The 14225-nt window shown below is 35.5% G+C and overlaps 2 protein-coding genes across 2 annotated transcripts in view; both read left to right on the top strand.

Moving 5' to 3' along the window:
• Positions 1-14225, top strand: part of LOC306874613 (uncharacterized protein) — a 308235-nt gene that overhangs the window by 172422 nt on the left and 121588 nt on the right. The window lies entirely within an intron of this gene.
• On the top strand, positions 976-5042 carry LOC306874574 (ribonuclease inhibitor-like; the record flags this gene model as incomplete). Its single annotated transcript, XM_079424723.1, has 7 exons — positions 976-1010; positions 1401-1571; positions 2618-2788; positions 2973-3143; positions 3406-3579; positions 4563-4736; positions 4868-5042. 7 exons carry the CDS (start codon positions 976-978, stop codon positions 5040-5042), a joined length of 1071 nt encoding a protein of 356 aa, XP_079280849.1.

A 14225-nucleotide genomic window follows, 5' to 3' on the forward strand; every position in this document is an offset into this window, starting at 1 on the left:
AAAACTTGATCAGAATAATTAAATTTCACCATATAAAAATGAGGTTGCTACAATTTGTGCAGATGTTACTGATTTTGATAATTAACTAAAATGTATATTTGCATCCTAACTCAAGCTACAACTGGCAAATATGCATTTCTAAGAGACAAAAAATTACATTATTATTAATATTATCAGGCAACACAAACCTGTTTCTTGATTTGAAACAATATCACTCATTAGAAAATGCAGGAAATGCAGTTTATTAAGTAAAATTAACAGTCTGGTTTATACAACTTTCACTTTGATGCAAAAATATGTCTTTAAACTTGAAAGAAATAAAGATTTGACATTTATCATGATAATGATCAAATTACTATGATAATTTTTTGGGCCATATCGCCCAGTCCTATAGGGTGAACTAACCCTTTATTTAAACTAACTTTATTTTTATGTTTTCTAGACTTTCAGACTGCAGTATCACTGAAGAAGGTTATAAAGCTCTGGCTTCAGCTCTGAGATCAAACCCTTCACACCTGATAGAGCTGGATCTCACAGGAAATGATCCTGGACAATCAGGAGTGAAGGAGCTCAATGATGTACTACAGGATCCAAACTATCAGCTGAAGACACTGAGGTAAGTGTTATTAAAATAATAAAGTACAATAGTTTTAAAACTTGAACTAAAAAGAATTAAACCATCAAATCATCTTTTATCTCTCTCTGCACCATTTACACTCACTTACATCAACATTTTTTTCACCTTCTGTTTCCTTTAATTGAAATACCTTTTCATCAATTAAGAGCTATAATTTGTCAAAAGATTCAAATTGAGCACAGCAGAAAGACAGATTTCTACAAAAGTGGTTTTTAGTTGTCTCACTTCTGCAAATATTGGGACTCTTATCAAAAAATGCTTTAAAACCATCTGAAAAGACCATTCTGCAACAATTTGTTTTATGTTGTAGGTTTGAAAGTGTCTACCAATGTATCAATATGGCTTTCATTATTGTAGGAGGCAGTTCTGCAGTGTACAGCTGTGAAATATCAAGTACTTCCTCTGTCTCCAGGTTTTTGGGTCCTGCTGCAGATGAAGCCTGTCAGTATGTGACTGGAATTGTGGGTAAAAACCCGTTACTCCTGAGAGAGCTGAATCTGAGTGGACATGAACTAGGAGACACACGAGTGAATCAGATCGCTGCTCTACTGCAGGATAAACACTGTAAACTCAACACACTGATGTGAGTATTGTTTTTTTGGTAGTTTTGCATATTTAAAATATCTTAAAGAAATTAAGTGATCTGTACAGTAGTGACAAGTGCAAGTCATTGTTAGTGACAAGTCATTCTTAGTAATCACTGAATGTTGGCATCAAGTAATTTATGTTTGTAAATTTTCCCTCTCAACATTCATAATTTTAGGCTGTGTAAGTGTGGTCTAACAGAGGAAAGCTGTTCAGCTCTCGCTACAGTCCTGAGATCAAACTCCAGTCTGAAAGAACTTGACATGAGCAACAATAATCTGCAGGATTCAGGAGTGAAGAAACTCCAGAACGGATTAGAAAATACAAACTGCACACTGCAGAAACTCAGGTGAGTTTAATGTACCATTGTTTGATTTGAATAATAACACTGTCTTTGCTCAATTATACCCCCGGTTTCACAGACAAGGCTTAAGTCAAGTCAATTGACCTTTATTTATATAGCGCTTTTAACAATACAGATTGTTAAAAGTATCAAATTGGAGGATAGAGTGTCAGTAATGTATAATAATAAGATTAAACACTCAATTGTCAGTTAAAGGCATTTCATTATTGAATTCATAGATGTGATTGTCTAGCTCAGTTTAGTTTAAATAGTATCTGTGAAATCAAATTGACGATAATTGCTAGAAATTAAGTGTCCACAACTGAGCAAGCCAGGAACCAATGAACCAAAACTCCATCTGTGACAGAATGGAGAAAAAAAATCCTTGGCCTAATCCTAGACTAAAATGTAAGTCTGAGCTGTTTCAACTGAAAGAAACTTGCACTGATTGATCTTAAAATATATCAATGCCTTTGTTTTGTCTCAAGATGGACACCCGTAATGTTTTTGTCTAAGGCACGTTTATAAAAATTACTTAAATGTCCAAATTGAACTATGACCTAATCCTGGCTTAGTCTAAACCCTGTCTGTGCAACCAGGCCATAATGTTTTTTAAGTAAACTGAAGAGGTTTTTACTTTGTTTTTATGTTTTCTAGATTTTCAGACTGCAGTATCACTGAAGAAGGTTATAAAGCTCTGGCTTCAGCTCTGAGATCAAACCCTTCACACCTGATAGAGCTGGATCTCACAGGAAATGATCCTGGACAATCAGGAGTGAAGCAGCTTAATGATTTACTACAGGATCCAAACTGTCAACTGAAGACACTGAGGTGAGATGCGATGAATAACTGACAAAAGACATTATATGCAGGTGAATTACTAATAGAATATTAAGTAAAACAGTAAGCTGCAGAATCTGTTGTTGCATTGAAGTTGACAGTGATTTCAAAACAAAAATCATGTCAAATGATTTTCATTAGCACCAGCTCCTGGATGTTTTTCCATTACACCAAGTTGAGAACTGAATCTTGCTTCATCTTCTCTTCTGCAGGTTTTTGGGTCCTGCTGCAGATGAAGCCTGTCAGTATGTGACTGGAATTGTGGGTAAAAACCTGTTACTCCTGAGAGAGCTGAATCTGAGTGAACATGAACTAGGAGACACAGGAGTGAATCAGATCACTGCTCTACTGCAGGATAAACACTGTAAACTCAGCACAGTTCAGTGAGTATAATATCTTTTTAATATAATATTATTTGATAATATATTTTCAGTAACTGGTTCAGATTAAGTCTGTCATTGTTGTTCAGTAAATATTGTTTTGAGGTAAACTGAAGAATTGTTCAGGTCTTTGTTTTTCCTCGACATGCTGAGTAATTTGTCCTGTCTTTGTTTTCTTTCTCTGCAGGCTGAATAATAACAGTATTACAGCTGAAGGTTGTGCTGCTCTGATTTCAGCATTTAATTCTAATCCTTCAAACCTGAAAGAGCTGGATCTGAGTGGAAATAAACTAGGAAACTCGGGAATGAAGATCTGTTGTCTTTTGGAAAATGCACAGTGTCGATTAGAGAAATTGAAGTGTGTAACTTAATTTATATATATTTATACATGTGAAAATACATTTGTAATGTCCATTAGAGTAACTGCATTGAAAAAAATCATAAGGACTATTAAGGCCGGAATTTTAGTTGCACTATTTTTGAATATTGTATTACATATTGTACTAATACTGTCAGTGTGAATGTATGTGTTTTATGTTTTTTTATATATACTTTTAATGTTATCATGCACTTTATTGATAGTCTGTGACATGAAAAATGAAATAGCAAATATTTTATAGACTTTCAGACTGCAGTATCACGGAAGAAGGTTATAAAGCTCTGGCTTCAGCTCTGAGATCAAACCCTTCACACCTGATAGAGCTGGATCTCACAGGAAATGATCCTGGACAATCAGGAGTGAAGGAGCTCAATGATGTACTACAGGATGAACACTGTAAATTAAAGACCATTAGGTAATAAAACATTTATATTTAATATTGAAATATTAATTACAAATTAATTAAATATTACATCATTCATTTAGTCTATGTTCTTAGCTGATGTAACCTATTTCTCTAAACTAAATTGAAAATAACTTAACAGCCATGAAAACATATTTTAATATGCAACACATTATATTATATTATAAATTTCTGTATTCAAAACCATAAAATAAAAATGATCAAAATGTGATAATTAAAGCATAAGAATAAATTAGGTCACTTAGAGCATTCTGCTAAATAAATTTCCATAATGGACCATGAAATTAATGCATTAATTTAATGTATGTGAAATTAATACAAAGTTCTATGGGTGATGTTTCAAACATTAATAATTTTATGTAATGCGTTTGGAAATGTTGTTTTATAAAACAACATTGTGTATGTGTCAGTCCTGTCTCTTGTTTTCCCCTCCTCTCGTGTCTCTATCTGGCCCTCCTCGTTCCTGTCATCATTAGTTAATTAGTCCCGAGCCCCGTTTTAATTAGTCCTCACCTGTTCCTTGTTGATTTCCCTGTGTTTATAAGCCCTGTGTTTCCCAGCCCCTGTGTTCGGTCTGAACGTCATTCTATGTTCATCTCTCCCCAAACTCCTTGTCTCTGTGTTGGATTTAAATAAAGGATTATTTGAATCTCCATGTCTTCGCGCTGCCTGTGTCCTGAGAGGGTTCTGACAGTATGATAGTATCTTTAAGTCTTTAAGTAATTTTCATAAAAATTTCTGTCTTATTTGAACATGAGATCATAGATTAGCATATTAACCACAAATCTTGAAACCGTGTCATATTCATCCTGGAGTAAGATATTTGGCCAGACACACTAGAGCTAGTTGTCATAACTAACAGTTTCACCAAATGTGTGAATGTTTCGTGTTTGTTGAGTTGATTCCATGAGATTGATGAAAGCTGCAAAAAGAAAAAACTTATTTAAACTTCTTTTCTGCTTTTCTGTCTCCAGATTTTTTAAAAGTCCTGCTGCCCAGGAAGCGTGTGAGTATCTCACTAAAGTTCTGGGTGCAAATCCATTAATAGTGAAGGAACTGAATCTGAGTGAACATACATTTGGAAACCTGGATGGGGAGAAACTCTCTGCTCTTTTGATGGACTCTCATAGCAAAGTGGAGAAAATGAAGTGAGTGAACATGATTTATACATTATAACTTATGTATTTATTCACTATAAAAGACTGTGACTTTTCTGTTTGTCTGATGTGTGTTGAATATGTGCTGAATAATAAATAATGCTGTTTTTTTTTTTGTTCAGGCTGAATAATTGTAAGCTGACAAAGAAAAAATGTTCAGTTCTAGCTACTGTTCTCTCCTCCAAAACCATCCTGAAAGAGATGAACCTGAACAACAGCCGTCTGCTGGACTCAGGAGTCAAAGAGATCTGTGAGGGACTGAAGAATCCTGTGTGTGAGCTGAAGATACTCAAGTGAGTACATTTCAATATCAGCTACACTCAACACAGATTGGAATATTATAGCTATTATAGTTATTGAATCGGTTTACTTCCAAAAGTGGGGAAAAAACTGTAAGAATACAATTTTTAGTTTGTGTCTGTGTTTTTCATATTCTAACTGTGCATAGATGCATATTTGTGCATTTCCACACAGAAATCAAGTCATTATTAACCTCAGTAACCTTTGGCTAAACAATAATTGGCTTGCAATTATTCGGGATTTGGGGCAGAAGTAACACCAAAGTAAACATTATAATATAAGGGGCAAAAAATGTCCTGCACAATTTAAATAAATCTATTATGGCTGAAATGTGAAAATGAATTAAAAGTATTGAGTCTGTAACGGAGCCAATGAGACGTGAGGCGTAAGGATCCATGTACAATCTTTTATTATACAGAGACGTGGTCAAAACACAGGCAGGGTCAAACATCAGTTAACAGATATGTTGAGGACAAGACACAAGAGTATTCTGAGGGCATGCGTCGGTCGTCGATCGGCGAACAATATCCAAAGGGTTTAGACGAGGGGTAATCCGAGAACACGAGCAATAGTCCAAGCAGGGGCAAACAGAGTCCAAACGGAAAGACGAAGGGTTAATCCAGGAAACACGGGCAAGAATCAAAACACGAGAAAACAGACAAGGCCAGACTAAGACAACTAAGTGGGTTCAGCTAAAACTAGGAGAGTAATAAACGCAGAACAATACTGGAAATACACAGACACACAGAATGGCTCGGTAAGGCAGCTAACACTAGGGGAGTGCTATATGCAGAACAATACTCGGTGATCTGTGAAAGGAAGTCCATGGCTTATGTAGGGTGTGTGATTTGTGTGATAGTTCTCAGGTGTGAGCGTGTGATTGAGACAGCTGTGTGTACTTAGTGCAGTGAATGATGGGAAATGCAGTCCAGGGTAATATGTAACAGTCTGTGTGGTGTGATGGAGGAGTGACCTCTGGTGGCGAGCGAATGGAAGTCCATGGACCTGACGATGATGACTTATTGGTACTTTTGGTAAATATGATCATAGAAAGCTGTGAAAATAAATCTGCATTGTTTATCCATTTTATATTTCATTTAAAAAAAAAAAAAGTATATTCTCCTTAGTATATTTCCATTCATATTTCCATTTTTTAGCACACCAGGGGTGCCTACGAACAATAAATTATCCAGCCATGACTTCCTGTTTCACAGGAATATAAATGAGTATACACAAAGGCCAAATTAAGGTGCACTAAGCGATTTTTGAAAAACGCTTTTGACCACAGCATCAGACCGAGTCCGAAAACACACTTGTAGCCAATGTTGCCAGACGGACGATAATTATCGTATTTGCAGTGTTGGGTTAGTTGCTCAAATAATGTAATATATAACTCATTACTAGTTGCTCCTTTCAAAATAAATATTGTTACTTTACTTATTAATTTCTGGTAACAGTAATTAGTTACACTACTAGTTACATTACTTTTTCTTCAAGCCCCACAGAAGTTGTAACTGTGTATCTTCCACATATAATTTGTCTAGAATGTTACTAATGTAACGTAATACAAGTAATATTAATATGTAATTTAAAGAAATAGTTTAATTTAGCTCAAAGGGAATCATTTATGATTTTATAGGGGTTTGAACAGAATCACTGTTACGGCGATTCACTGAACAAGCCGTATAACAAATTCTGCACTGGATATTAAAATCCAAAATATAGTGAAAACACTATTTAATAGCACAGTAACAAGATCGGCAGATTAAGACATTAACCTGTTAACGTTCACCAGAGCGACCTCGCACTGAAGCGTTTTTTTCCCCCACTAGTTTAATGTTTATGAATGAATTTAACGTGAAAGAATATCGTTATTCTTGACAAACTATATATAATTCTGAAGGTCTAAGCCTCAAGCATCAACGACAGATCGCTGTTTTCCGATGGAAAGCTTATAAGGAATGTATTTGCTACATTTGTGTAAGCAGTACACATCAACACAGGCAGAATAAAAAAGCCATACGTACCAGATTCATTGTAATAACGGAATAGTTATGGAATAAATTACGCTCAAAAACAGCGTCTTGGTAGTAAAAAAACAACACGGTGTTGTAGCATACAGTTTTACAAACAGAATGAGACTTTCCTGGATTGCTCCAGGACTTATTTCATGTATTTGTATATGACATAAAAAAAACATTCAGTGTGGAAAAATATTTTTCAAGGCACGTCAGTGTCTATAACTTTTAATCTTTTTGAACATTATCAACTCTGGATGATAGATAGTAAAGCCCAGAGTGTCTTCTTTCCAAAGATACCTAATTTGTTTGTGTAAACACACTTTGTCAAGAACTGTTACCATTTTAATTTAGGTAGGTTATTTTCACAAGTTTAGTTAACCGGTTAAAACAGCGCTGCACCGGCCTTCTCTGTCGTTGAGTCCTGTAGCAGAGCATCGGCGTGTTCTCCGTGGCCCGCGTCGCACTGATTTACACAAGGCTGTGTAACGCGCTATAATGAGTTGCTTGTGAAGATGTTATCGGCTTCCAAATTATATTATTTTAATCCCGAAATTCAAACATCAAATGCTGTTTTGCTCTTTATAGTGTGTGAGTGGATAGAGCACGCCCGCCGACTCAACACAGCAGCAGCGAAGCGCGAGTAAATCATCATCTCCTTATCTTAAAATGCGCATTTTATCGAAAGTTAACATGAATGAACATAAGAAAATAGACTCCTGTTCACTGATCGTCATCATCTCTCACGTAACGACCCATGTTTCAACGGCGAGAAGACGCCAACAGCTTGGTATGCATGATATTTGTCCTTGGGTTATTTAATTTATGTCGGAATAAAGATCATTCACTGAAATGGTTTTTAAACTTTGGAGAGCTTTTTTTCTTAAATAAAAACAAAAATAACACTGATTAGATTATTTCACAATGCTTAAGCGTTAGGGGAAAAAAAAATATTTGGCTATAGAAAGAGGAGCCATTTCTTTTTTTATTCAGAAGGCACAAAAATGAAAGCCATCATCAAACGGAAAGAGATGAAGAGGAGGAGACAGAGGAAAGAAGTCACAAAGTCACAAGCAATGGAAAAAAAGTGACTAAAATTGAACTGAAACATGAAAGACACTGAAACTGAGATACATTAATATATAGTTTAAACAGAGTTCTTAACGTTAATTTGAAGGAGAGCATGACGTATTTTGTATGAAGTCTTTGCAAAGAACTGAACTGATCTGAAACCCATGAAATACACTGAAATTGAGAGACCTTAATATATAGTTCTTAATGTCAGTTTGAAGGAGAGCATGGTGTATTTTGTATAAAGTTTTTTTTTTTTTTTTTTAAAACAAAGAAATTGAACTGAAACTGGAACATACAAATACAGTGATTCTTAATATATAGTTTTAATACAGTTCTTAATGTCAATTTGAAAGAGAGCATGACAAATTTTGTTATAATTCTTTGAAAACCAAGATACATTAAAAACTGTAGACATAAAGGAAGATGATTAATTTAGCCCGATGTGTCAATTTATCCCCCCCCCCAAGAATCTTTAAATCCCCCCCATGTGACCCATGTAAGGGGGGAGTTCCCCCCCCAGTTTAAAAACTGAAATTCATGCCCTGATCGTTGTTATGCCAGGGTTGTGTACATACATGTGGGGCGAAGATTTCAAAATAGGGGCGAGGTCCTGTTGGGCTATGGGTGTGTTTGTTTTGGTCCTTTCAAATATTAACATTGTTTGGCAAAAATTGCTTAGTGCACCTTTAATCATCTATTACAATGAGAAAAACCAAAGAATACAGTTCTGATGAACAGCGAAAGATTGTTGAACTTCACAACCTAGAAAGTGGCTGTAAGAAAGTATTTAAGAAGTTTCAATGAACAAAGAATGTTACAGCTCTGCCTGGAAGAGGGCATGTGTCTATATTGTCTTAAAGCAAGGCGTGAATGATAGTTTCAGTGGCCAAAGACTCTCCAAGGATCACAGCTGGAGAACTGCAGGAACCTACTTTATATAAGTGTCATTAACTATTTCCATCATCACTCATTAGAAAAGTGCAGTTATATAAATTGACAACATACAGTAACAATATATCCAAATCTTACCTTTTGATAATCTTTGTCATTTAATTTGAAATGTAATCAAATGTTTCCAATTAATTACTCACTCTCATGGCTGCCACAGTTTCATAATGAATGGAAAATATTTTTACATTTCTCCTGATAACTTAAACTGTTTTTGAAATTATTGATTTGGCAAAGCATCTGTCATACAACTAAAATTGAGAGCGCAATATGGCTTAGTGGTCTCATCAAAATTGGGCACAAAGCTTTTTTTAGGGCTGCCCTCGACTAAAGACTCTAGTCGACTAACGGATAGACGACTATTTACATTTACATTTACATTTATGCATTTAGCAGACGCTTTTATCCAAAGCGACTTACATTGCATTCAAGTTACAGTTTTTACATTTTATCAGCTCTTGCTTTCCCTGGGAATCGAACCCATGACCTTAGCGTTGCTAGCGCCATGCTCTACTATTTGAGCTACAGGAAAGCCTATTTGGGGGCAGCCCAAGCTTTTTTCAAAATATATATATTTTTTTTTTTTCAAATTTTCATAATTCACAATTAATGCATACAGTGCAACAGCAAAAACTATGAGGATAACATGCTATATTTGCTTAGAGCATTTTTTATAGATGAGTAACTGCAAGTCAAGCTGCTGGCCCCAAAAAATAAATAACATTTCTATTCTATATTAGTATTAAAATTAACGTTAACACTTTATTTTACGGTTACATCTGTTAGTTGCTTATTGGCATGCATATTACTAGAATATTAGCCATGAATTAGTGCTAATTAAGCACATATTAATGCCTTATTCTACATGACCTAATTCTACCTCCCTAATCCTACCCATTATCTAAACTTAACAATGACCTTACTAACTATTAATAAGCAGCAAATTAAGAATTTATTGAGGGAATATTTATTGGCGTAGTCGTAGTTAATAGTTAACAAGTGTTACCTATTCTAAAGTGTTACCATATGTAATTATAAAAAAATTGTTTTATGGTGTAGGCAGTAGGCTAATCACATGTGACGCAGCATTCCCACATCCGCACGCACGACTGCTCGCACCTCATGTTTGCAGCTGAAAGCAAATGATTATAATTGATGGACAGCTATGCCTGGGAAAAAACATCAGCAAACCGGCACCGAGTAAAGAAAAAGAAAAAAAGATGAAGCCTGTGCATCACTTTTAGGTAGCCTACATTCATAATCCTGTGAAACTTTTTGGCTGTTGACGTTAATAACTTGTTTTAATGTCGGTAATAATTTAACCACCAACAACGCATATAATATTCTTTCTGACTTTCCATGTTCCCTTATGAAAACTAGCCATGATTTTACTACGAATAAAACCAAAAATCATGGTTCTTGTACCCATGGATGGTAACCATAAATTAAACATGGTTTTGTTACTTCAAATAATTGTTTACACAGAAATATTAAGGTAATATTTTTGTGGTTATAAAATAGAGATGCACCGATTGACCAGCCAGTTATCAGAATTGGACGATTTTTCACATGACCGGCCCGGATCGGTGACCGGCTGGTCAGACTCACGTCTTGCTGATTCTGAGCTGATCCTTTTATTGCCAGCGGTGCAGGCAATGACGTCACAGCCACGCACACACTCACAGTCGCGTGTAAACATGTTGTTTCGCATGAGAATGATTCTAATTGCAATGTGACACTGATTTTATACAATAGTATTTCAATAAACAAGGTTACAATTAAGTGACCTAGATTTTAGACAAAATATTGACTGTTTTTGCTCAGTTTCGCTGATGAAAATAGTTCAGATCAAAGCAACACCAGAACTGTTGTGTGTCTCTGAGCAGCACAGCGGTGTTTCGTTACTGAATGAATCCACGTTTTTGAACTAATCGAGTGAGTCAGTGATTCAGTGGCACATTCATAAGGGCTGCGTCCGAAATCGCATACTTCCCTACTATATAGTATGCGAAAAACAGTATGCGAGGCGAGTAGTATGTCCGAATTCATAGTATTCGAAAAACAGCAGGTGCGAATTACCCGGATGACCTACTTTACTATTCCATGAGGCCACGGGAGAAGAGGCGTCATATTCGAAAAATGGCGGAAAGCGGTGACGCGGCTGTTTTCAAGTGTAAGTACCTCAGGGAAAAACATTGTTCATTGTGGTTAAATTGCACTTGTTTAAAATAAAGTAAACGGCTGACCTATTAAAGTGTAAATGTTGTAAATCGATGAGATGACTTCCTGAACATGGCGTATGTAGTACGTCCGAATTCCATTCATACTACCCTCATTCATATTATATAGAACATACTTTTTTAACGGTCAAGAAGTACGTTTGAATTCAAATGTAGTACCTACACAAGTAGTATGCGATTTCAGATACAGCCAAGTCACTTGCCTCGTTTCTGAATGAATCAGCCGTTTGATTGAATCGGTTGAATGAATAAATGTCTCACTTATTAAAACAGACACTTGCCGCCACCTACTGGTGGTTGTCATATTTAAAAGTATCATTGCATTTTTTCAACATTTATTTGTGTATTTTTAAAAAATATGTAAAACATTAATCTTATAAAATTATTTATGCATTTGAAATTTTGCAGTGTAAATGCACATCTGCTTCATCAAACAGTCTGTGTAAATACATCTAATGCCACTTCAGATGCAGCTTCTGTTTCCTCAGCAGTGGAAAGATGGAGTATGTTAATACTAATTTCATTTGAATGGTAACAACTCTACAGTTTCTTATTAATCTAACTGAATTAATTGAAACAAAGTAAGAATTTGATGTGAAAGATAACACATTTAATAAGGTTAGGTTAGGGGAAAAAATGACCATTTATAAACATAGTGGGAAATTACATCTGTTTTGTTACATACAGCAACTCATTTAAAGTTAACTATTTCTTCCTCTTTCCAGTCACAGAGCACTTTATTTTGAGAGTTGTTTAAGTGAGAGAAAATCTGTAACTTAGTCCAGATTGGGGGAGTTGTAATGTTTAATAATTTATTTTATTATGTAAATAATTTTTGTATTGAAATTTGCATAGATTTTGTTTGTATATGCTGTCAATTATAGTTCTTAGAAAGAAAATCGGAATCGGTAAAAATCGGAATCGGCAGGTCACACTTCCAAAAAATCGGAAATCAGAACCGGGCCAAGAAAATTGCAATCGGTGCATCTCTATTATAAAACCAGACCTAAGCCAACAACAGCCTTTAAAATGACTTAAAATGTATTATATAAAAACAATGAGGCAATAATGATTGGTTAGCCTAATTAATAATTGCATGGTTTCATTGAAAAACACTGTTAAAATATATAGCCTAATGTAATACAAAATAAACAATTTAAATATTTACATTACATAGCCTGTTGTTACAAATGCCTGTAACGCCAAAGGCTGGGTAAAACATTACAGAACGATCAAGTCCTTTAATATTGACCAAACATTTAGGCTAATTCAAATATCCACTTAATCTTAAATTTTTGGCCACCTTTTTGTGATAGAAATGCTACAGCCTCTATCTTTAAAACATGTGGACATCACAACCCTTACAGAAATTAACCATGGTTTTATCATAGTAAAACTGCTCAATTTTCTTTTGTGTTTTTTTCTGAATGCTTGAGACTATAAAATCAATCAGACAACTGTATTAATAAAATAATAGCCATAGGTATCTGTAACAGGGTGAACAAGACGTGAGACGTGCGGTTCCATACGCAAAATCCAGAGGGCTTGACAGCAGGGCTAATTCAAGAAGCGTGGGAACCCTGTTCTGGAAGTACTTGAATTTCAGACATATGGATTCAAGGCCTGGAAAGTTGAAAACAAACATAGGTCCTTGAAAGTGCTTGAAATCAAATTTGAAATAAATTTAGTTTATAAATTTATAAATTATTAATAAATTTATAAATGTAGTTAATTTTTTCAAAAATTGTCCTATATGTGCTGTCAAAGACAGAACAAAATGGCAAAAATTATTGAGATGGAGATGGGGTAGTGCGAAAAAAAACTTAGCGTGTGTTGATGTGCAGCCTAGAGTTTTCTTAACCATTACCGCCCTCTCCTGCAAAGTGTGTGACCCGCTCCCGCAAACATTCTAGTATTGTATATAATTAGCGCGCTATTAATATGTGGGGTATTGAAATCACATTTGAATGAGCGCTCGCAGTTCACTTTCACTTTCAATTTCACGATCAGTACTGTGTAGAGAGCACATCTTTACAGTGCGTGAATAATTATTAGACACGTTGATATTCTGATCATATTTTTTTTCCAAGCACATTTTACCAATTCCAAACCACATCGATCTTAATAACTACAATTAATTTTGTATTTAATCATTTATAAACTGGACAGGCAGGCAATTCACCCACAGGTTCATTAGTTGAGACTGGACAGGCAGACAATTCTGAATCAGATTTAACTTCAGAGTTTAAACCAACAGACAGTTCACAATTTGATGCATTGACTGACACTGGATTGGCAGACAGTTCAGTAATTGAAGCAAGGTAGACAGATGATTCATACTCAGACCCATTAACAGAAAATGGACAGACAAATGGTTTAACATCAGACATACTGACTGAAACAGGAATGACACAAGGCTCAAAATCAGGTTTGTTAACTGAAACGAGATAGGTAGACATATCATAAATGGTCTCTATGGCAGTGACAGGGTTAACGGGACATATATGGGGTGCATTTATAGTTTTCGGGCTCAAGACAGGCAGTTTTAATGGTTCAACGGTGGGTTTTTGATACTGGACTGGTAGACATTTCAGTAAGTGATATTACACAAGCAGACAATTCACAGTCAGACTCAGTGGGAACAAGACAGACATACAGTTCAAATGGAAACTCCTTGGCTGAAACTGGGTAGGTAGACTGTTAATTTTCAGTCTGATTGGTTGTGACTGTACAAACAGACAGTTCATTAGTGGCCCCTTTGGCAATGACAGACAAGGCTGATAATTCAAAGACAGCCTCTTCGGCTGGATTGGTTCACAACCAGCCTCCATGGCCATTCAGGACTGGACGAGAGTTCAGGGGCAGTCCTTCTGGCTGTGACAGGACAAACTGGGAGTTCA

The sequence above is a fragment of the Barbus barbus genome (assembly GCF_936440315.1).
Source record: "Barbus barbus genome assembly, chromosome: 9".
NCBI lineage: Eukaryota > Metazoa > Chordata > Actinopteri > Cypriniformes > Cyprinidae > Barbus > Barbus barbus.